Source organism: Spermophilus citellus (assembly GCF_964194105.1).
Source record: "Spermophilus citellus genome assembly, chromosome: 1".
NCBI classification, from domain to species: Eukaryota; Metazoa; Chordata; class Mammalia; order Rodentia; family Sciuridae; genus Spermophilus; species Spermophilus citellus.
Genome location: NC_138182.1, coordinates 32,345,002 through 32,368,170, shown reverse-complemented (window position 1 = coordinate 32,368,170; position 23,169 = coordinate 32,345,002). Strand labels below are relative to the sequence as shown.

Sequence of the window (23,169 nt, the reverse complement as noted above, 5' to 3'; positions counted from 1 at the left end):
CCCATTAAAATGCTGACTCTTGAGGTGGAAGGTTTTTTGCTTTTGGTCTTTGCTTGTTTTGTTCATTGATCATATTTCTAATACCTAGAACAATTACCAGCACTCAGGAGGTGCTCAATAAATGCTCAATATGCAAACATTCATTGCCCACTGGGAGGCCTTGTGTTATATGTGCTATATAAACCTATACCTGCCCATGTACTTGTAGAAATAAGAAGATGGGAAAGAACAGAGCCAGATAAAAAGAACACACCATTTAATTTGTGACTTTTGGTATTCCTGAAGATAAATCTCACTTGAGAAACCAGTAAGGCATGGAATTACTCTCCTGAATGTTGAATGCTGGGCAACCAAACTGCCTTTCTCTCTGGCTAGCTTGTCTTAGGTGACCCTTCTGCTGACTTCTTCCAAGAGATTCTGCTCTCAGCACCTCCCTTGTGTTGAGAATGTCTCCCCCTCACACTCTCCAATTTATTCCAATTCTGTCCCTTAATTATCAGCTTAAATTTCCCTGCCTCAAAGATGAGGACACATAAGATGAACAAGATGCATTTCTTTCTTTCCTCATAGAGCTTGCAAATCAGTGGCAGAGAACATCACAAAAGCAAATCATGGTTCACCCGGTATTTTAAGTGCTATAGTAGAGCTACTGTGAGCATGTATGGAGGTAGAGTGGGGACCAAAGGAACAAAAGAAGTCCCTAGGATTGGTGTCTAAAATCAGAAGAAAAAAGGGTCAAAAATAAAATAGTCCTCCTTGTTCATGTAATTGGAGAAGCCTCAGGGTGTGTTTTTTGTTTGTTTGTTTGTTTTAATTTTGTTTTGTATTTTTGGTCAATTTAGACTTCTTTCCTGGACTAGGGAAGAGAGAAGGAGAAGGGAGCAGGGGAAGTCACCATGAGCCACAGTTAGATTGCTTATAGTACCTGTGGCTGAATGTGACATGGCATCATTAAATTGGCCTAGATTAAATAAGATAGAGGTCAGACCACAGGCGTATCCCTGTCAATGTTATTTCTTGTACTTGCAGTACTGTTTATATTGTTCAGAAAATCTAAAGAACCATTTTCATGGCAGAGTTTAGGCCTTTTTTGCATCTCACGGTATTGCATCATCCAAAGAGACTGCTCTTAGGAAAACACAAATTCACTAGGAGCAGAGGCTTGTGGCATGTTTAAACCAGAGGAGACCTGCAAGGTCAATCAGTCAAATCCCCATTTTTATTTTGTTTATGTATATTTTTCCTTTTGAAAAGCAGCACACATCCTGTGCTAATCTGACTGAGCTCAGAAGTGTTCATTTTGTATATATTCTCTTCAAGTCTTTTTTCCAAGTGTATTTTTCTATACTAGTAAACATATTGAACATCCTATTTGTTTCCTCGTTGTTTTACTTAACTTCATATCATATATGCTGTTAATCTATTGTTACACAGCTTTCATCATCATCTTAATGGTTTTAATAGTTTAGCAAATGATTTATGGAGTAATTTTCTTAGCCATTTTCCACTTGCTATATTTAGTCCTTCTATTCGGGGACAGAGAAATTGTACACATCACATGATTGGAAATACTTCCCCATATATTGGGTTTTCTGTATTTGGGGCTTCTCTTTGAGCTGCTTTCCTGGAATTATGTCATGGATGAGTTAGAGAACAGAGAACATGAGTATACATATATATAGCTCCTAATGTATATTGCCAAATTAGTTTTGAAAGAGGATCAGAAGAATTGCTGTGAGTTAATCCTTGCAAATTTCACTTTTACCACCCAGGTCAGATAATTGAAGGCTGTAGAAGCTAAATGGGTACCCAAGGCCCTAAGGCTTTGTGCTAAGCCTAATCTGTAACACAGGTGTGTTTAGACTTTATCAGCTTGTCTTTTGCATTAATCTATGTACACATTTGCTTTAATTACTTTTCACAAATATTCCAGGTACATTTGCATTTATACATAAAATATAACATTATTTCACTTTCATTATTATTGATGTCAAAATTATTGATATTCACAGTGTTACTTGAAATTAGAGTGTTAACATTATATATTTAAATATTTCTGTGGTATGAGATTTTATTTCTCACTTCATTTATAGAAATCAGTTAAGCTTTATCAATGGATAAATGGAGTTGTTCTTTCCCACCTTCTTCCTTCCTTCATAGAGATGGCCAGTTTCAATGATGATGAAAGCCAAACACACACACACACACACACACACACACACACACACACACCCTCCAAGAAGCACACACACACATTCCAAGAAGCACAGAAATTTGCTGCTCCTCTAAAATCTTTTTTCATGACACATGAAAACTAATTTATAATGTGTTTATTGTATTAAATATCACTTTTCCATCAGCATTTGAGCATATGAGCAGTACAAGTATGTAATGTAAGGAAATGAAACAGGATAATATATTTCAAATATGGTATGGTCATCTAGAGATGTGGAATTGTGTATATAGTATTAACAGATGTTTCTTTTCTTATTACAGGTCAATCAGGCTCCACTTCAGAGAGTGCTGCTATTGGTGATCTGTATAAAACTAGAATTCCCAGTGCAGCCCTCTCTCTTAATTCCTTCCATGCTGTCAGATATTATTCTAAAGTCATCCCTTCCTATGATGCAACTGCCGTAACAAATCAGAGCATTTCAATTCATTTACCGTCAGCTGTACCAAAAATCTCCAAGTTTCTTCCCCAGCACTGCAATTCCATGCTGGGCCAGACGAGTACAACACACCCCAACTGTCTGGTAAGTCTTTGGGAGTCTGTGAGTCAGACTGGACTCACTGTGGCCAGCAGAGTACTCACTCTAGTACTAGTACTCACACAGTACTCTAGTTGGCTCTTAGACTGGGATCTAGAGCTCTGTTGATTTTTAAGTCATTCTACCTGATGTATGAAAAAATAGTGCAGTGGACCCAGGTTCTTATTTCCCAAGCTGCAGGGGTGGTATCTGAATTTCTAGAAATCAGTGAATCTTGAGTGTGTCTCTGCTACTTTGGCCTTAAGTGACCAGATAGAACCTGGTGTCCTCTGGTGCTGATTGCTCTTGCCCTCCGCTTTTACTAAGCTCCTAGGTTGCCACATCCTGTTTCACCATCCTCATCCTCAGCTGTCTCCATAACTGGCTGCAGCTTTCTCTCTCAGAGAATAGATATAATGCAATAGATGATCATTGAGAATAGATTTCAGAGAATAAATATAATGCAGTAGATAATCATTGAACATTCATTATGCTCTAGCATCATGCTTACCTGTTGTGCTAAGGTAGTATATAAAAATAGACATGTGATCCTTCTCTCATGAAGTGTCATGGAGGTGCAGCAAAGAAGCAGACAATTGTGATATAGCCTGGAACATGTAGGGAAAGTACCTCAATATATGTAATATAATCTGGACTCAAAAGAGGGGAAGGTCTGCCTGCCCCTGAAAAGTTCTCCCAAGCCAAGCTCTAAAGACAAAGAATTATCCAGGTAAGAGGTTCCAAGTCAGGAGAAAAGAGAGGAAGAACATTCCAAACAGATGGATTAGCATATGTTAACTGTAGAACCTTTATTTTTAGAAGAACTTCCAGGTCTAGTGAAAGACCCAAACAAAATTAACCTGCTTAAAAGAGACTTCTGAAAACTTTAATATTGTTGCTGATTCTTTTGCATATTAATAGTATCTGACATGTTTTGAGAACTCAATAGATAATGGGTCATATACTTCATGTTCTTAATGTGGATGATTTAAAGAATCCCCCAAGCAATCCTTTGAGGGTGGATGCTGTTATTATCTCCATATGCCATCTACAAAATGGGAATTATAGTGATCTTCCCAAAAAACATTGTGAGAAAAATATTCCAAAGAGAATTACAAAGAAATATTAGAACATGAGTTATCCATGGATGTAGTTATGTTGCAAATGATCATCAGTATTTCAATAGGAAGATCAGGGTAAAAGGAAAAAAGTTTTCAAAATTATTATTTATTTATTTGTGATAGGGTCTTGCTTTATTGCCCAGTCTGGTCTCCAACTCTCGGACTCAAAACAGTCCTCCCACCTCAGACTTCCAAGTAGCTGGGACTATAGGTACTTGCCATAGTGCCCAGAACATTGTAAGTTGTTGACACCTACTTGCTCCATGTGGTTTTGTTACAGAATTGTAAGAAAACGACTACTTTTAATAACAACAAGTACATATTTTCAAACCTGTAGCTTTAAGCACCTGAAGATTTCACATGGTTTTACAAATTATTTTATATCGTTTTAGGACATCAAAAATACCTTTGTGACATAACGAAAAAGAATGGGCAGGATTCGATTAATGTGGGTTTTTTCCTTTCTTTGAAGCAACAGTTTTGGGCATATTAAGAGTACATGTTTGAAATTCACACTGTATACTACCTGCTGGGCACAGTTTGACAATACGGGAAGAGTGGAACAAAGAATAATTTTGAAAGCTACACCCAGAGACCTAATATCAAAAGAGCTGGCATTGTCTGGCTTCTGATAAATGTGCTAACAGCCTCTGCTGATAGATAGACAGCCTGTGAATGTGGTAGCCACAGGCTTTCACTCAGGCACATACACACTTGGATCTCCCTCAATCAGAGAGCTTCAAGAACAAATGGCCTAGGTGACCTAGACTCTTTTATTTTTTTTTCCAATCAAAAAATTTTTCACTATTTATAAAAATACACTACAAAGAAGATCCATGTGGACTTGATAAGAGGATAAGATTGGAAAGGTACATTGACACTGCTGTGTCACTGAGCACAGATACTACAATTTGATTCTTATTTTAGTATCAATAAGAATTGCTGTCACTTATTTCTAGATGGTATCTTTTCTAGATTTGACATTTTAAGGAGTTTCCTTCTTTATCCATCATCCAAACTAAGATATCTAGAGAGATGCTGAAAGAGTGTCTGCCTCCTTCCTTAACCACTAATGAATAAATTGATGTATCTACCTCTGCATTTCGTAAACCTTTGCATACAAAGATAGCTAACATTAGGCAAGATTTTCTTTCTGGATCTTTAGTTTCAGATCTCTGCATTAGGAAAAATCTGTTGAAAATAAGGGGAGAAAAATATTTGTTTTATATTTCACCCAAGAGTTCTTATGTGTAAGTTTTATTAAAGCATTCAGTTCTGATCCTGAAAATTCCTTTTGTCTTATTTCATAAATGTGTTCCCTTTTTAGTCCTATATAATTCCTATATAAGGAACTTGATTTCACTAGATTTTTGTAATTTGAAAAGCTTAATTACTTAGGCATAATTTTCATGTTAAATTGTGTAACATGATTGTATAAGAGGATTGAATCTGTAGATGTTTGACATAACTATGAAAGACCTTGAAAGTTCCTAAGGTTCTATGCTTATTACTACAAGTGGGTGGCTACCCTTCACATTCTTGCCTGTTATTGCTTTGAATTGGAAGAGAACCTGCTGAAGTATTCTAGGCACTGGAGGCACTGCCATGACCCCAGCTAGTCTGAATTGCTACTGGGGCTTTTGCTTTGGTGGGAGTTTCTCTAGATCTACACGTGAAGTGGGAGATGCTACAGCCAAGAATTCTTCAACAGATGACCTAGAGTGTGTTACCCTCATAGCTATCTGACTGTATGTTGGTCCCCTTTTTCCTTTCACATGAAAAGGAATCTACAAGATTGATTATTAAAGCTACATTGTATTTTCAAGGCCAGTTCCATGATCCTCAATTTCATGCAGGTGTTCAAATTCTTTTTTAGGTTGCAGAATTTCATTTTTAATACATTAGGCTCTTCCCAGTAATCTCAACTCTCAGCCAAAGAGGAAAGGTTAGTGGGGTCCCAGCCCTTAGACAAAGACCAGGATTTTCTTTGTAAAATCAAATTGGAGGCCATGAGACAGTGCGTGTGCAATTTTCACAATGAAAAACGTGCAAGAAGCTTAACTAGATTAGGTGATGGTTACAGGTTTCACACTGGTGGAGGCAGACTTAGCAAGACTTGGTAGATCTCCAGTATAGGGGCTGTGAGGAGGGGTTGATGACTAAGATGGACACCCATGTTTCTGGCTTTGGTGGATAGCATTGCTGTTCACTGAGAGAACATAAGGCTAAAAGCACTTGGAGGAATGGCACTAGAAGATGACAATTTTATTTGTGAATGTGTTGCATTTGAGGTAGTGGTAAAATATTCCAGTGGAGGTAGCCAAAATACATTCAGATACATGTAGTGCAGGCAGGAGATCTGGATGAGAGATGAGAGGGTTGGTGTATCATCAGTACTTCGAGGGGAATTCAAACATTACATGGTAGGAGTGTCCCAGATGATCCTTAAGACCTGGTCACCCTGTGGTTATACTGTATAATTCAGCATAAGAGGTCACTTGGTCAAGCTCCTGATGACATAAAACATTGCCAATTACCAGAGATCTGAGGTACATGGGTGAAACCTCAAAGTCAGCACAAATTGCCAGAGGCCACTTTATTTTTTAACTGGTTGTTTTTTAATCATGAGAAATTAAATTTCTCCTTATTTCTAGCTTTTGAAAAACTCAAAGTTTAGGCAAAACTGCTTGATCGAGGAAGTGCCTACCGTTTTACGTGGGATATCAGTTTTCCTTTGATCACTCTTCACAGTCTTCCTTATTCATTGAAGTGCCTGCCTGGTCCCTGCAGAGATTCCAATTTGACTCCTGAACGAGCAATGGCTCTTTTGTACGGGGGAATAACTTGCACAGGGATGGGGGAACTTGTTTAAATTCAGATTCCCAGGCCATACCCCACAGAGTCAGATTTGGTCCATTTGGCTGGGCGGTACCTGGGAACCTGCATTTCACCAAACCCTATCAGATGTATTTGCAGGTATATAATTATCCTACTTAAACTCATCCCATGCACTTAAACAGATGCAGAAAACCATAGGGGACAGAAAAGCAGTAGAAACAAACCAAACCAATACTTCACTGACTTGCAAACCTGACATTTAGTAAAACTGTGCATTTTGGCATCCTCTCCCAGAGCTCCTCACTCCAGAGTCATGGAATAGAGTGCAGTACTCTGCAAGGGGTAATTCTGATGCACAGCTATGTTTAGAAGCCACTGATACATTTATAACATGCTACTCAATGATGTGGTAAGGGCTGGAGACCATGTTCAGTCTGCTTTGTGTAATGTGACCAATATACCAATAAGAACAACTCAGAGGAGGAAAAGTTGGTTTTGGCTTACAGTTTCAGAGGTTCAGTCCATGGTCAGCCAACTCCATATCTCTGGGCCCTCGGTGAAGCAGAACTTTATGGTGGAGGGTGTGGCAAAGAAAAACTGCTCAGTTCATGGCAACCAAGAAGCAGAGATCCTGAGTGCAAGGAGCCAGGCATAATATCCCCAAGAGCACATCCCCAGTGACCTACTTCCTCCAGCCATACCCTACCTGCCTAGAGTTACTCCCCGTTAATTCATTAAAATTATGAATCCATCAAGTGGACTACTCCACTGATTAGGTTACAGCTCTTGTAATCTAATGACCCTCTGAATATTCCTGCATTTTCTCACACATGAGCTTTTCGGGGGACACTTCACATTCAAACCATAACAGGAGGTAAAGTACAAAGAGCACAGCCCTCCCCAGTCCAGAATTATCTCCACCTTGATTGATGAGGTTTTGCTGAGGAGGTGGGTTCAAAAACTGCTTTGGTAAGTTATATGATTAGGTGGTACAGTTGTGGGGAATTCAAATATGGGAGTGGATGCCAGGAGTTTCGAGTTGTGTATATCAAGAGAGTGAGTAAGGTAGGGTTTCCCTTAATTTAGTTTATTTAGATGGCAATAAAAACTGCTTGGGTGAAGGGAGGTGCTTTGAAGTTTCATTTGATCTTTCATATTTTGTAAAGTTACCCTAAAGGTATTGTTCAAAGTAGAAAATCACTTACTTAATAGTGGTGCTATACAAAATGATGAACATTGGATATATCATTTTATGGCATTCACCAGAACAAATCCAAAGCATTCTGGCAGTTTTATTTCCACCTTTCTCACATGTCCCTCATTCTCCCCTTTTCTTCTGTGTGTCTCCCAGGTACATGGAATGAGGAAACAGGAAGCCCAGAATCACCTTGGTTAATCCAGTATCAAGAGCTGGTTTCATCACCATGGAAACATGACACTTCTGTGGAGGACAGAGAAATCCCTAATCTCTCTATTTTTCAAGGCTGTTTTTACATTCCAGAATAATGTTCTTTCTGAAAACACCAGGAAAAATTTTTTTAAAAAAACAACAGGAAAATGCGGGCACATGCGCACGTGCACACACATGATTATATCACATAATATCTTGTATGCTGCTGAATTTTACTCTCAGGCTAAAAAAATATATATTTTTACCTCAAATCAGAGTTTTCTAGAAGTCAGATTATAAAACAAAAGTAGGATTTAACCCTGATGAAAGAAACTTCAGTGAAACAGATTTGTAAAATGCACAAAATCAACTTGTTCTAAAAAAGTGGTCTGCTAAACTGTGTATCCCAAGAAGTCTTTGCAAACAGATATTTCTTTCTACTGATTTCTAACCCAGGTAGCCTTAAGGGTGTGTGAGGGTGTTGGGAATGGTGGTATTTTATAAAACATGAATCCCTCCTCCTCTCAGCCTAAGGCTACTTCATTGTGTCCCTCAAAGCAGTAGCTAAACTTAAAAAAAAAATTCTGCGGCATAGGAGTTATAAGACTCCATGTCATTTTTAAAGTCTCAACATGGCAAGTACCTTGCAGATTACTTTCCTCGTAGACCCAAAGTAGAAATCAATTTTGAACTAGAAACCTTTGAAAAGTTGAGAACCTTTCCCATAGCCATGATTGTATTAGGGTACGTACATAGAAACAAGAATAAGCTTACTGGTTTCTTTCCCTTCTCCTGTGGGTTCATACTGATTTTCTCATATTGTATTCTAATGCTCCTGAACCTAATGTTCATTAAACGTTAATAAAGGGGGTAAAAAATCCCTCAGGAGTCACAGCCTTGGAGTCATTACTTGTTTTTTAATTTTTAGATTTCATTTACTATAATCAAAAAGTTGAAGCATTGATTTTTATTTCCTAACAGAGCACTATAATTGAACCACCCTTTTGTGACATTTAACTGGAAAAACAGTGATTTTAGATGTCTTGCTGAACGAGACCTTCTATAATTTTCTTTTCCTAATGCAAAGGAAGTTCTACTCTTTCATAAGGTCAGTGAGTCAAGAGCTGGACAGAAATGCCCCTAAGCCTTTGCCAGAGTTGAGGAAAGCAAAAAATACAGTTTGGAAAAATTTGTGAACAGATTGTCCTGGAATTAAGGGTTGATCCTGATCTCGAGCAACTGAGAAAGTACTGCAGGATTTACTCTGAGCTCAAAATACTCCCTTGCTTTCTGGAGACACATGAGAAGACTTGCATATGGGGAAGGGAATTCCTTTCTTGACCACCATTGCCCTCACCCTGTGAGGCAAGAGCCATAAGTTTCAATATAAATATTATTGCTGGCCACAAGTCTTCCCAGCTCCTTTTTTAAAACCTAGCCACAGAATTTGACTGGCAGAGAATGTGTTTATACTTAGTATCACTATCAGTTCTCCCTAAAATGGAAAACCTGCAACACAGGATGCAATAAAATGCTGCTCTCTGGGGTGGGATTGTGTCACACAAGGGGCCATTACAGGGAGATCATGTAAAGGGATTTGCACTTACAACCTTGGCTGTGGTCCAGCCAAGGCTGGGAAAAATACTCCCCGTTTTCTACCCCAGCAGCAAATGATGTAAATTCACTCTACAAGGAGGCATATTCGCTGGCCAGGGTTGGCAGAGGTGACTGTGAAGGTGCTTGTATAAATTGTTTGCTTGTTGAGGCCTAAAATAGTTTTTAAGAAAAGGAGATGCCAAGCCAGCATTTTATCACAGGTTAACTGCATTAGAGAAATTGGGTTAAAATGTTAAATCTCAGTGACTAGAATTGGCTTTGTGTCATTTGGGTATTTCCTTCACATGCTAATGAAAGTTCAGGAATACTAATCAGATCCCTTTGGCAAAGCCAAGCCAGTCATGGCAGGCTTCCAGCCGAAAATTATTTTTCACTGTGTACACTTGGATATTCTGCTCCCATTTAAAGGCAAGGAGGCAAAGCCATGGGGATTGTTTCCTCCTTGGCCCAGACCTGCCTCCTCCAACATGTTCCCAATACTTTTCTTTTCCATTTCCCAGGACCTTACCTTTATCATGAATACAGCTTTGCTTCTATATCACCCAATGCCTGATGCTCACCCAAATCCTACTTGTCCATTGTTCAGCTCTGGGCACAGAGTACCTTCCACATGGCATACTCCCATATGGGAGGCAATTTGGTGTCTTGGAAAGAGCATGAGTTTGGAAGTCACAATGGTGACCTCACAGCCTAACTTTGCTAACCACTAATTGTGTACATTTGGGTAAATGATTTACCTCCTTTCATCTGTTTCCTCTTCTATAAAATGGGGGTGGCCATATTCATTCACATATTCAGGTTCTGAGGATAAAAACCAATGTTTGCAAAGTTCCTGGCATCTAGTGGATCCTCACCAAATGGCAGCTACTATTACTGTCTCACTACGCTTCCTTCCGGCACCTGTCTACTCCCTGAGACACTGCCATCCCAGGAGGGAAAAGAATTGTGGTTCTCAATGTCATTTTATGCCACTCTTCCCAGCTATGTAGAATCCTAAACAGGGTATTTGGGTTCCTTTGAGCTGCTGGGATTCTATAACCCCTAATGGTTGAGTTTGAAAGTCCTGGAAAAACTACACTCTTTCCTTTGTGATTATCCACTTCGAAGCGAACAAACAGGCATTTGACATTCTTTTGTCCACCCTCCACTACTCCTACCACTCCCACCAAAGTCAGGTTGGAGCCATATGTTAGCCCAGAGAGAATACACGGTTTATGTGGCTTCTATGCATCACTCTAGGTTGTTTAGGAACCCACCACTGGGTTTGTAATCTCTAGTTCCAGGGTTTCCCTTCTACCATCCTGCCCCCAGCCTAAGGGGCTCCTTTATGTGAGAAGGGGTGCGATAGATTTGAATCCCAGCTCCAATGCTTCTTATCTTAACTGGGGGCTTATGAGCAACCATTTCTTTGAGCCTCATGTTTATCATCTGTACAGCTGAAACCTAACTTGCAAGTTTGCTCTGAGAAGTAGAGAGAATTCATGCCACCTGAAGTTAAGGACAGCACCTTTCCCATAGTAGGTGCTCAAAAAATAAAATATACTGCTAGTTATATTGCTTACTCCCTTTCGAACAAATTTTGCTCTGTTTCTTCTTTGCTGGAAGCATGCCACATTTCCATCGTTTTCCCCTTTTGCTTTCCTACCTTTTATGTAGACCCTTAGATAATAATATCAATAAACAACAGTGTCACTGGTATCTTTTTTCTTTCTGTAAGATATTTTAATTTAGATTATAAAAGTAATGTGGGCTAATGCAATTTAAATAAAATGATATAAAATAAAAATCTCTCATTTTCCCTGAAATCCTGTTCTTTGGAGGCAGTCACTCACAAGATCTTGATGTACTTCCTTCTAAATATCCTCTTATGCATATGAAAACATATGAAGTATGCAAGTAGTGATTTGTTTTGACTTCGTACCAAATTGGAATCATGACTTCACCCTTCTGATGGCTGAAGTTCTGTTCTATTTTAAGAATATCCCCAAATGCATTTAGCCTCCCAATCATGCAAATTTAGTTTTTTTCCACTTATTTTCACAAACAACATTATAATAAATGTCATAGTTGTGTCTTTGTAGTTATGAAAATGTATCTGTGTGATACATCCAGTCAGCAAGTGTTTATTGAGTCCCCTTTATGTAGCAGGCACTGTTGTAGCAAACTCCCTCCTTTCAGGGGCTTATGTTCTAGCAGGGAATATGTGAAGTAAATAAATATAAAATGCTGTGGTACCCTAAGGAAAAAAGGAAGCTGAGCCAGGGTTGAGTTGAGATGCTATTTTAGATGGGGAGCTTCTTTGTCAAACTGGCATTTGGAAAAATACTGGATGAAAATGAGAGAACAAACCACACAGAGTGATCTGGGAAGGGAGCATTCCAGATGAAAGAGCAGGGACTGCAAAGGCTCTGGGGGGGGGGGGCAATGACTCTGGGTATTCACAGAGCAGCAAGAAGACTGGTAAGGCTGCGGGGAAGTGAAGGAAGAAGTTTGGGGAGCCAGAGATGTGGATCCCCGGCTTCTTGCCAGGTGGAAGCTGATGGAAGATAGAAGAGAGGAGGCACACCATGAGTACACCTTGCTAGGACCAGTCTGACTGCTGATTGGAACACAGACTTTAGGGAGTGAGATCAGAAATAGATGAATGAGAAACTCAGGCAACTGATGATAGTGCTTTGGCCATGGGTAGTGAAAAGCATTTGGTGACAATAATGGTTTTGGGGGACTGGTGAAGATACAAGCCTTCTTGGAAGTATTTAAGAGAGAATGGGGAGAAGCAGATATAAAGACAAAAAGAAGAGATAACTTTTATTTGGGTGTTGAGAAAGGGGGCCATGGCTAGGGAGGGAGGACATGGAGTTAGAATAGGCTCTCTTTAAGTTAGGGGAATTTAACATGTCCATATGCTGATGGGGAATTATTCTGTGAAGAATGAAAGATGATGCAGAAAGAGACCTTGTAATTGCTGGAGTCACGCAGAGCAGGTGGCAGGTGGAGACCAGAGCCCGTGCAGCCCGTCGAAGGCAGCAAATACCCATTCAGATGCAGGACAGCTGACAGGCAGAGGTGGGAGTTGGATAAGGTTGGATAAGAAGGAAGAAAGACTGAAATAATGTTCTAAGATATTGAGAGGGTGAATAAATAGATTATCCATGCCGTAGGGGAGCTCCCTTGAATACCTGGTTGGTCATGAGGGTAAAGTAAGATCACAGCATTTGTGTTTCTCTCCTGGCAGATCTGGCTTCTGGTATTGCATAGGAAGAGATTAAGTGAGTTTCTCTGAGCACTCTTGACAGAGAAAAAAGGGCCTAGAGAGCCAAGGGAATGGGCAGGAGAACTGTGATCATGAAGACCCAGGAAATGTCAGCTTTATAGGAGAGAGGGAAGGGAGGGCACATGAGCAGGAAGAGTGATGGGCACTTTAATGCAGACCATCAGCGGATGGAGTGCTCAGCCCTGTGTAGTTAAAAGCCTGTTGACATCAACGTAGATAGAGGGATAAGTTTTAAGGACAAAATGGAGATACGAGCAGATGTAGCAGTGAGACAGTAAGCTACTCTGCCTGGTGGGTGTGAGGAGGTACTGTCATTGATATGGCTCTGGAGAGCTCTGGCTTGTGTGTGGAAAAGTAAAGGTGATCCTACAAAGTTATGGAGAGAACACAGCCACCCGTAACCACAGCAAGGCCTCATTTGTTCAGCGTTGTCAGCAACTGAGATTCTCATTCGTATGAACATTCCAGAAGACAAATGCTTAAGGCATGTCCTTTATTGTGGTGACTTTGATAGAATTCTGTGTAATGGCCAGTGAGCTGGATGCATCCAGGGTATTGCCAGGAGAAACTGTACTGGAATGGAACACACACAAAGGATATCAGAGAGGGAAAGGATGTGGGTCAGTATTTGCAAAGATCAACCATTTCCATTTACAAAGTCTTCCTAAGGTAATACATTTCCATTTTTATAAAAACAGGAGAGGGGACCCTGATTAATTATTTGCTGATCACTTGTCTACTTCTGGTCAATAACTCAAATAGGACCTTAATGTATTAAAGACACAGAAACATAGTAAGAGTCTCAGATTAATGTAGCCTTGGATACAGAGTTTGCAGCAATGGAGTTAAGTGTGAAACACTCAATTTGCTGACAAGGAGAAAGAGAAAGTCCTCTGGTTGATGGAGTGTGACTGGATCCAGATGAGCCCTCCTCTTCAGTTGAATCGTAAGCATCTTTTAAACTGGGGGAAGATTAAGTTGCATTTCAAGTACGCTAGGGGAAAGCAGGTTAATCCAGAAACTGCAATGGGACCACTGGCTAGCTACCTGGAAGAAAAAAAATTAGACATAAAGCTGTATTTGGACCTTATTCAACTAAATCCCCAATATACTATAGGTTTATGGAACTGAAAATAAAACCATAACATTCTTTAAAGTAAAAGTTGTTCATTTTCATAAATATGACGTGATGCCTTTTTTTTGTTGTTGTTTAAAGAATGACAATGAAGCACAGACCCATATGATCCAACCGTGCCCTCCACATACTTTCAATAGATATGACTGGCAAATGACTCATTTCCCTAATATGCAAAGAGCTCTTCAAATCAATAGCAACCAGAGGGAAAAATGGTCAAAGATCAGGAACAGGATTTCATGAAGAAGTAACATAAAACAATAAATATATGAAAAGATATAAACAAAAGTAACATAAAAGAAACAATGAGCTATTTTTAACTAACCAGAGTAGATGAGGATTATGAGATGTTTCAGTATTAAAAAGAGAATGGGAGAAACCATCATATATCTGCATAGAAATAAAAAATCTGCATCACTTATTTGGCAACAGTATTGAGATTTTTAATGTACACATCCTTATTTCCCAGATCCATATCTAAGAATTTACTATGAGTTGCCTACAGAGGTGACCTAAGTGTCATAAAGGCAGCCACTTATTTTTCTCCTCCCATCACAGCATGGTCTGCCCCACCAGGATCAGCTGAACCCAGTCCCCAAAGAGGCTGTAATTTGCAATGACCACCCTGCTTACCCTGAAAGGTGACAGGGACTCCCGTGATTCTTCCTGACCTGTTTAATTTGCTCATCACCCTGAAGTCAAAGATCTCATGTCACTCTCCAACCATTATAGTCTTTGACATCTCCTTTTCAGACCCAGTCTCCCACCCATCATGAACTTCCTCTGGAATTGGTTGTCCACAGCAAAGACCTTCATGCCCTGATCTTCTTCAGGCTCACCCTCCACACCTCCACTCCTGCTCGGGTCCCATTCTCTCTTGACTACTAGAGGATGTTCCTGAACAACGGTCCCCTCCCCTTTTGAACACTGGGATAATCTCTCTATACAGGATCAATTCTATAGCACAATACACTTGTTTAGAATTTCTCATTAAAAATAAAACAAAATGCTCTTTGACTCCACCTCATTTCCTTCTAGCTACTGCTCAGCTTCCTTGTTCTCCTGTAGAGAAAAACTCCTTGAAAGTTATCGGTGAGGGGAGGTGATCCAACATGGCCGCTGGCGAGGAAGCAGAGATTCCAATGTCTCCACATTAATGGGATCAAAAAGACCCATTGGAACAGCGGCAGTCTACCTACTGAGGAACTTCTAGCAAAATTCCGTGAAGAGGGGACCTGCCGGGAATTGCTTTGGTTTGAACCCACGCAGAGCTACAGAGAAAAGAAAGAGGGCACCATGGATACGTTTGGAATCAGAAGGTCTGGCAAACAGAGCTGAAAGCGATGTGAACTGTGAACGTGAGGGAAGCCGACTCACTTGGATCCAGGGACGAGAATCAAGATATCTGTGCGCCTAACAGGAGGCAGGAGAAAAAGCCCACCCAGGAAGCACCAGAGGTGCCCATGGGGCGGGGAGAACTGCTGAGCCCAGAGAAGCCGCTCACCACAGCTGGAAAAGAACTTGAGTCCTAAAGTCTTGAAGCCACAGCTGCCTGGAGTGGGGAAGGAAGCCAGGCAGGATCCATGTGAAAGGGAAGTTCAGGGCTGGCGACAAGGGAGATGGCAGTGGAGGCACATGGCGGGATTTAGGAGCTAGGAGTTGAGAGGAGATGGTGGGCCACGCTCAACGCCCTTCTCCCTCCCAGCCGCATCTCCAGCTTCCTACTAATTACCATTGGTTTCATGAGGTTTTCCAGTTGTACTGAACTATGAGAAATAATAATAAAGACACCGGACACTTTCTTATACCTGGGTTAATTCACCACGGGAGCCTCAACAGCTACCACGTTGCTCTTGGCAGGGACCCCACAGGCCTCAACCTTGCAATGAGAAACTTGTGAGCAAGGAATCAGACCTTCTGGGTTGGCTGGAGGCATTGTTTGGATACTTGTGGGAATTTGCACCACATTTATTAAGCAGAGGGAATCAACACCCACCATTCACAACCTAGGACAGTAGAAACTAGAGGCCAGGTGAGTTGCCAGGCATCCTTCATTACAGTATCACAGAGAGTGGAGGCAGCAGGGAGAATACCACTGTATCACAGAACACTGTGGAAAACCCACAACGAGTGTTCCCGTTCACACAGACAGCTACCAGGACCTTCACTACTGTGAAAAGAATGTAGCAGAGGTGAACAGGGACACCAGTGACTCAGAGCAATCGCGGGGGCCCATCAGAGCCTGCATCCTGAACTTCTGCAACATTCGAATCAGCCAATTCACAACACTGCATCCTCCAAGACTATAAACAATGTCTAATGTCAACTTTGATCACCTAAATAACTCCTTAGCTTGAATGATAATTGTTAATCCAATAGCCAACATGAATCTCAAGTCTATTTGAATGTATTTCACCTACTGGTTTAAAGCATTAACTGGAATCAATATTCCTATCTTTGTTTTCCTAGCTCTAGATTATTTATACCTGCTTCTCTTACCCTCAACTCATCCTCTTGCACTACCATTACTACCTCAAATAACATCAGTTTATCTATTCCTCCTTTCTAAGTTGCTGTCAATTGCCCCTTTATGGCTTCTTTCTCCTTCTCTCTTGTTCACTCTCTTTCTGTCCTTCTTTTCTCCTCTCCCATTTGCAAAAACTTTCTTCCTCCCACCTTTTAGCACTAGCTTAAGGATATAGGGTTTACTAAATTGAACTACTAATTTTTTTTTACCTCTTACAAAACTTTATTATAGGTTTATACCTGAATTTGAGGACCTGCAGAAAATAATTACAACAAGTATTTGTTCTTACTAGGTTGCATAGTACAAGGCTTGGCTCAGATTACAGTAAATAGGGCTCAGTGGTATCTCTTAAAGTGGAGCTGATATTGGGATCAGCAGAGGTCACATATTGCATTAAATTATTATTATCTAGATATCCATTCAACCCAGGGTTCTTTAAAAGGAAGCTCAGATGGTAGTATTTCACTTAAAAGAAGTCAGAACTATACTGATAGGTAAATATACAAACAATATGAAAAAACAAGGGAACAAACCAGTCCCCAAACACATAATGATTCAACAACAGACTTCATTAACACAGAGGAGGAAATGTCAGATAGAATTCAGAAAAGTCATAGTTAAACAGTTCTATGAGCTAAAAAACTATGTAAGGTGTGAAACCAGAAAATACAAGAAATGAAAGATTAACTCAATAAGGAAATAGAGATTTTGAAAAGAACAAATCAGAAATTGTTAAAATATAAGAATCAATAAATCAAATTAAAAATTCAATGAAAAGAATCACCATTAGTTTAGACCACTTTAAGGACAGATTTTCATGCTTAAAGACAAAGTATACAATTTTGAAAATAAAGTCAACCCTAGAGAAAATATGTTAAGAGACCACAAAAAGAATACTGAAGAAATCTGGGATAATATTAAAAGGCCAAATTTAAGATTCCTTGGGATAGATGAGTGCTCTGAAATACAAACTAAAGGAATACACAATATTTTAAATAAAATAATATCACAAAAGTTTTTGCAAATCTTAAGAATGAAATAGAAATTTAAATACAGGAGGAAGGTGGACTCCAAAAATACAAAATCACAACAGATCCATTCCAAGACACATTAGTATAAAAATGTCTAACATACAGTATACAGATAGAATTTTAAAAGCTGCAAGGGGAAAATGATTGGTCACATTTAGAGGTAAACCAATCTGGATTTCAACCGATTTTTTCAACCCAGGCCCTAAAACCTAGGAGTGCTTGAAATAATATATACCAAGCTCTGAACGAAAATAGATGCCAATCAAGAATACTATCCCCAGCAAAATTAAGCTTCAGAATTGAAGATGAAATATAAACCTCCCATGATTAACAAAAGCTAAAAGAATGTATAACTAGAAAGCCTGCATACTCAATAAAATATTTCACAAAGAAGAAATGAAAAAACAGCACAGGGCAGCATTACACAAGAAGAATGGTCAATCAAAAGAGAATCAAATTTGATTTAAACACTAGAAATAAATCAAAATGGCAGGAAATAAATTCATTTCTTAAAGATAATATTAAATAATATATTAGATAATATTAGTTAATATTAGGTGATATTAAGTGTAAATGATTCAAACTCTTCCATCAAAAGACATTGGTTTGCAGACTGGATTAAAAACAGCATGAAGAGAGAGCCTACGAAGTGGGAGAAAATCTTTGCCACCTGCTCCTCAGATAGGGCATTAATTTCCAGGATATATTAAGAACTCAGAATACTTAACACACACACACACACACACAATCAAGTAACCCAATCAATAAATGAGCAAAGGAACTGAACACACTTCTCAAAAGAAGAAATACAAAGGATCAACAAATATATGAAAAAATATTCAACATCTCTAGCAATTAGAGAAATGCAAATTTAAAACTATACTGAGATTTCATCTCACTTGAATCAGAATGGCAATTATCAAGAATACAAGTAACCATGAATGTTGGTGAGTGCTGTAGTCTGGCTGGGCACAAAATAACCCAGGTCACAAGCCACTTGTAGGTTCAAACAGGAACTACTTGATTGCCAGAACCCAACAGGAACTCAAAAGTAGCGGGGCACCCAAGGTAGCAGGAGCCGCCTTATTGCAGGACAGCAGAGATTTATATACACAACTGAATACACAGCTTGTTTCAATTTAGCATCATCCAGTTACAGCAATCAGTCATTATCTTAATAATTATATACAGCTTAACTTAATTATCATCATCTTAATGGCTTGCTGGCGTTACTTCTCAACCACTCCTTCTGGCAAAATGCCAGGCGCCATCTTGACTTGGTTGTGGCTCTCAACAGGTGAGACTCTGAGGAAAAGAGTACACTTATACATTGTTAGTGGCACTGCAAATTAGTACAACCACTCTGGAAAGCAGGATGGAGATTCCTCAATAAACTAGGAATTCATCACCATTTGACCCAGTTATTCCAAAGGATTTAAAGTCAGCATACTACAGTCATACAGCTACATCAATGTTTATAGCATCACAATTCACAATAGGTAAGTAATAGAACCAACAATCTAGGTGCTCCTCAACAGATGACTGAATAAAGAAAATGTGATTTATATATACACAATGGAATATTATTCAGCTATAAAGAAGAATAACTTTATGGCATTTGCTGGTAAATGGAGGGAACTGTAGACTATCATACTACGTGATAAGCCAGTCCCCCAAAAAACAAAAGTTGAATGTTTCCTCTGATATGCATAAGCTAATCCAAAATAAGGGGGAGGGGGAATGAAAAAAGACACGAAGATCAGAAAAGCAGACAAAGGAGAATGGAAGAGAGGGAAGAGGGATGGGACAGGGAAAATTAGTTGAATGAATGTGACCTAATTTGCCCATGTACATATATAAATATACCACAGTGAATCTCACCATCACATACAAGCATAAAACACTACTTTTAAAAAATCATAGCAGAAAGATCAATGGAATACAGGGAAGTGAACTGGGGGTATGAGGAAGGGAGAGGAAAGGGGGAATACTGGGGACAGTATGAAAACAAATTATATTCTAAGCTTTTCTAATTATGTCACAGTATATTCTATTGTCATGTATAACTAAAAACATAGAAATAAAATTTAAAAATATTAGAGTTGTGTTAAATATAATTTAAACTTATTTACCACTTAAATATCTATTGCTAATGCCTTTACCTTGTATCTTGACATTGTGTTTTACCTTATTCTATTTTTCATTCATATTACCCTGGAAGGAATGTTCCCCTTTGGAGCAGAATTTTTCAAGAGTTTATACTTGTTCCAAATTCTCTATTAGATCCACCCAAAACAGTCTTGCCAAAGTAACCAAACTCCTGCACCTTGCTGTTCCTATACTAGAAGGCTTATTTACTATGTACCACCTTCTGAAGATAATTTGTTTGTCTTTATCTTCTGACAAAAAGAAGTGATTTAAATAAAAAATTGAAGCCAGGCTGCTGGACACAAAGCCAGTGATTCCAAAAGTTCAAATCCAACCTGCATCATTTAGAGTGGGTGACCATGTGCAGGTTTCCTAACCCCTCTTTGCCTCATTTCCTAATCTATGAAAAGGAGAAGTTGGTAGAACCTGCCTTGAAAGGCTGTGGGAAAATTAAATTAGTGCATGGGCCTGGCACATGGTTCACCATTCATCATATATTATTTATGTTAATTATATGTATATTTTATTTATATTCTATTAATATATTTTTATATTATAAATGCTACACTATTAGTGTTGATGGTGTTGTTATTTTTGTTCCCACCTGAGGTCAGTGGGGGCCAATACATTTTGCACCAATGAATTCTTTCCCCCAAATCCTTGTGGGTGAGTAGTCACCTCTGCCTCTTCCTCAGGCTGCTGTGTTGGACTTCCTGCCTGCTCCAGGCAAAAATTCAGTGCCTTCAATGATAGTCACAGCTCCAGTGTGTGAAGTGAGGCAGGGGAAGGAGGTTAAAAGAAAGAAGTGTGATCAGGGGGAAAAGTACTGACAAGACTACAAACTCAGCACCCCTGATGTAGGACATGCTAGCATATTAAGTTGGCCTTTGCTCTTCACATCTGGAGTCCCTAACAAAAGCATAAGCTTTGCAAAGGCAGGGACGATGCCCTCTCTGTCTTCCAAATCCTTCCACATTGCTGTTTTTGGGTAGCTAAGCCAGCAGCCCTCTCTCTCTTTCCTGCTGATTCATAAAAATGGATGTCGTTCACCTGCATGGTCACTTTCACAAGGATGCTCATGTTTCTGGGAAATTCCCAACACTTGAGCAGTAATTTCACCCTATTCTTTCTCAAGAATGCAGAGGACAATGAAAGCAACCCAGGGATATGTTTTAGCTTGCTCCAATTCACTTTTGAAAACACAAATAATTTGCAACCTTATCTTTATATTAGTAGTAAGTTACTTTTGACGGCTCACATTGTTCAACTTCACCATTTCAACTAGCATCTTTCTGGATGTGATGTGAAGAAACAGCGATATCAGGAGATGAGATGAGGAGAGCCTAGGAGGCTTAGTGCTGCTCCCCAGCAAGTGTTAGGGACCTCGATTTTCAGCCTGACCCTTCTGCAGGAGGACAAGGTTTTTTGCTTAAATAGGGCTTACATGTCTCTTTAGCAGATTATAACCTGTGTAGGAAACAGGAATTAATTACTCAGGTGTAAGCAGTGGTTCTTAATGGCTGGTATATAAGATTTAAAAAAAATAATGATCCTAATGTTTTTATGATACCAACTTCTGAAAATAAGATTTGGCAATTTTTTTTTCTGCTACCAGGAATATGAAAAAGATTCAGAATAATTATGATTTTGAAGAGGGATCCATATCAGGCCAAAGAAGTTGTCAGGGGGTTGAAGGCCACTGTATGCAAAGACACTGTGTTACCAAGAGAAGGGCATGGGATAAAGCAAGACAAAAACTGAACTTTTGGTTACTTTTTCCTCCACCATTCCTCTCCCTCCCTCTTAGTAAGTGGAAAATCATTCGTGTCCAAGCCAAAAATCTTGAATCATCCTTGGCTTCTCTCTTTCTTTCTAACTCTTCTTCTGATTGATCAGCAGTTCTTGTTTTCTGTTTTCTCAAGTTTCAAAACACTATCAGAAACCAACCATTTGCCCCCACGTCCACAGTACCCACTCTGATCCAAGGGTTATTGTAATAGCCTCCTAACTAGTCTTCCTGTTCCTACTTTTAGTCCTCTATAATCTGTTTTTGTTCACATATTTGTCCCAGTGGTCTTTTTCAATATTCAAATTGGAATATGTCATTTCTTTACAAACCTTCAATGGCCTCTCATTTCATGTTGTGAAAACCAAAGTTTTTACCATCAGTCTATGAGATCTTTTTATGAACTTGTTGTTGCTCAAAGGCTTTGTTACCATAGAGACCTTACCCTTTTTGTTTTATGGCCATCTTTGTCACTGGCCTCTACTACAGCAATCAGTGCCTGTGAACATATTGGCAATGTCAAACTCTACATCAAAATTTCTAGAACTTTTTTTATTTTTTATTTTTAAGGACCTGAAATAATTAGAAAGCTTACGTCTCAGAGATTTGGTCAGGTCAATTATTTTTTTTCCATTATCTTCAACATATGGTTGCTTTGCCATTACAAATTTCTTAACTGATTTTAAAGAGCAGATAACTTAGGACTTTTGAAGTTTAAAAACATTTTTAACACAGATCTATCTATCTGCACACACACACACACACACACACACACACACACACAGATTGATAGTTAGAATCAAAATTCTCATTTTCCACACTAGCACTGGTTTGTATTTTGTCCACTCTTAGATCCAGAGACCCTTAATTATAGAAAATTGCCTTGGGAAGTGAAAAATCAAACCAATTGTATTAATGAGGAAGAAAACTGCAAAGTAATAGACCTAATGACTTGGAGTCCAGGATTACCATGAAGTGCTTTTTTCTCGACTTAAAACATAGGTGTAATGCTAGATGGAGTCAGAGAAATCATAACTCATTTTGACAATTTAAAATCTCAAAGCTATTTATTTATGAGACTGGGGGTATTTTATTTTCATCTAATTCAATCATGAGGTGGAAATCATGCTCTGGTGTGAATTCCAGCAAGGAAATAAGCGTCCCTTTATTGTGTTCATTGAGACCTTTTGCATCTCAAGGGAAGGGAGCAGCTGTCTGGAGTTTGATGAGCCCAGTTCTGACTAAGAAGGAGCCCTGAAGAGGCCCTGGTGGGGCTGCAGCAAGGGCAGCGAGGTGGTTTCTATTTGGGGAGCTGGGGAAGGGCCGCCAGCCTGTCATTAGAGCGGTTTCCCATCGCTCACTGCTGCCACCCCACAGCCACCTCCCAGCCATGCTCTGGGCTGCAGAGGGAGAGCAAGTCTGCACCTGTCAAGGGCTGCTCCCTCCTGCCCTGGGGAGACCCCGTGCTGACCTTTGCCCTTGCGCCTGACAGCTGGGCACCGAGTTTTGCCTGCCTCCGCTGTCACTTGTAGAAGGTGACCGGTGATTAGTA

General features: G+C 39.5%; 1 protein-coding gene across 1 annotated transcript in view; it reads left to right on the top strand.

Annotated features, from left to right (window-relative positions):
• The window catches only part of SOHLH2 (spermatogenesis and oogenesis specific basic helix-loop-helix 2), a gene marked incomplete at both ends in the record, with an annotated part of 97,723 nt that overhangs the window by 42,994 nt on the left and 31,560 nt on the right, over positions 1-23,169 (top strand). The window contains one exon of the mRNA XM_081300390.1: positions 2,497-2,807. Coding sequence (XP_081156516.1) covers positions 2,497-2,807 — 311 coding nt within the window. The remainder of the gene's footprint in view (positions 1-2,496; positions 2,808-23,169) is intronic.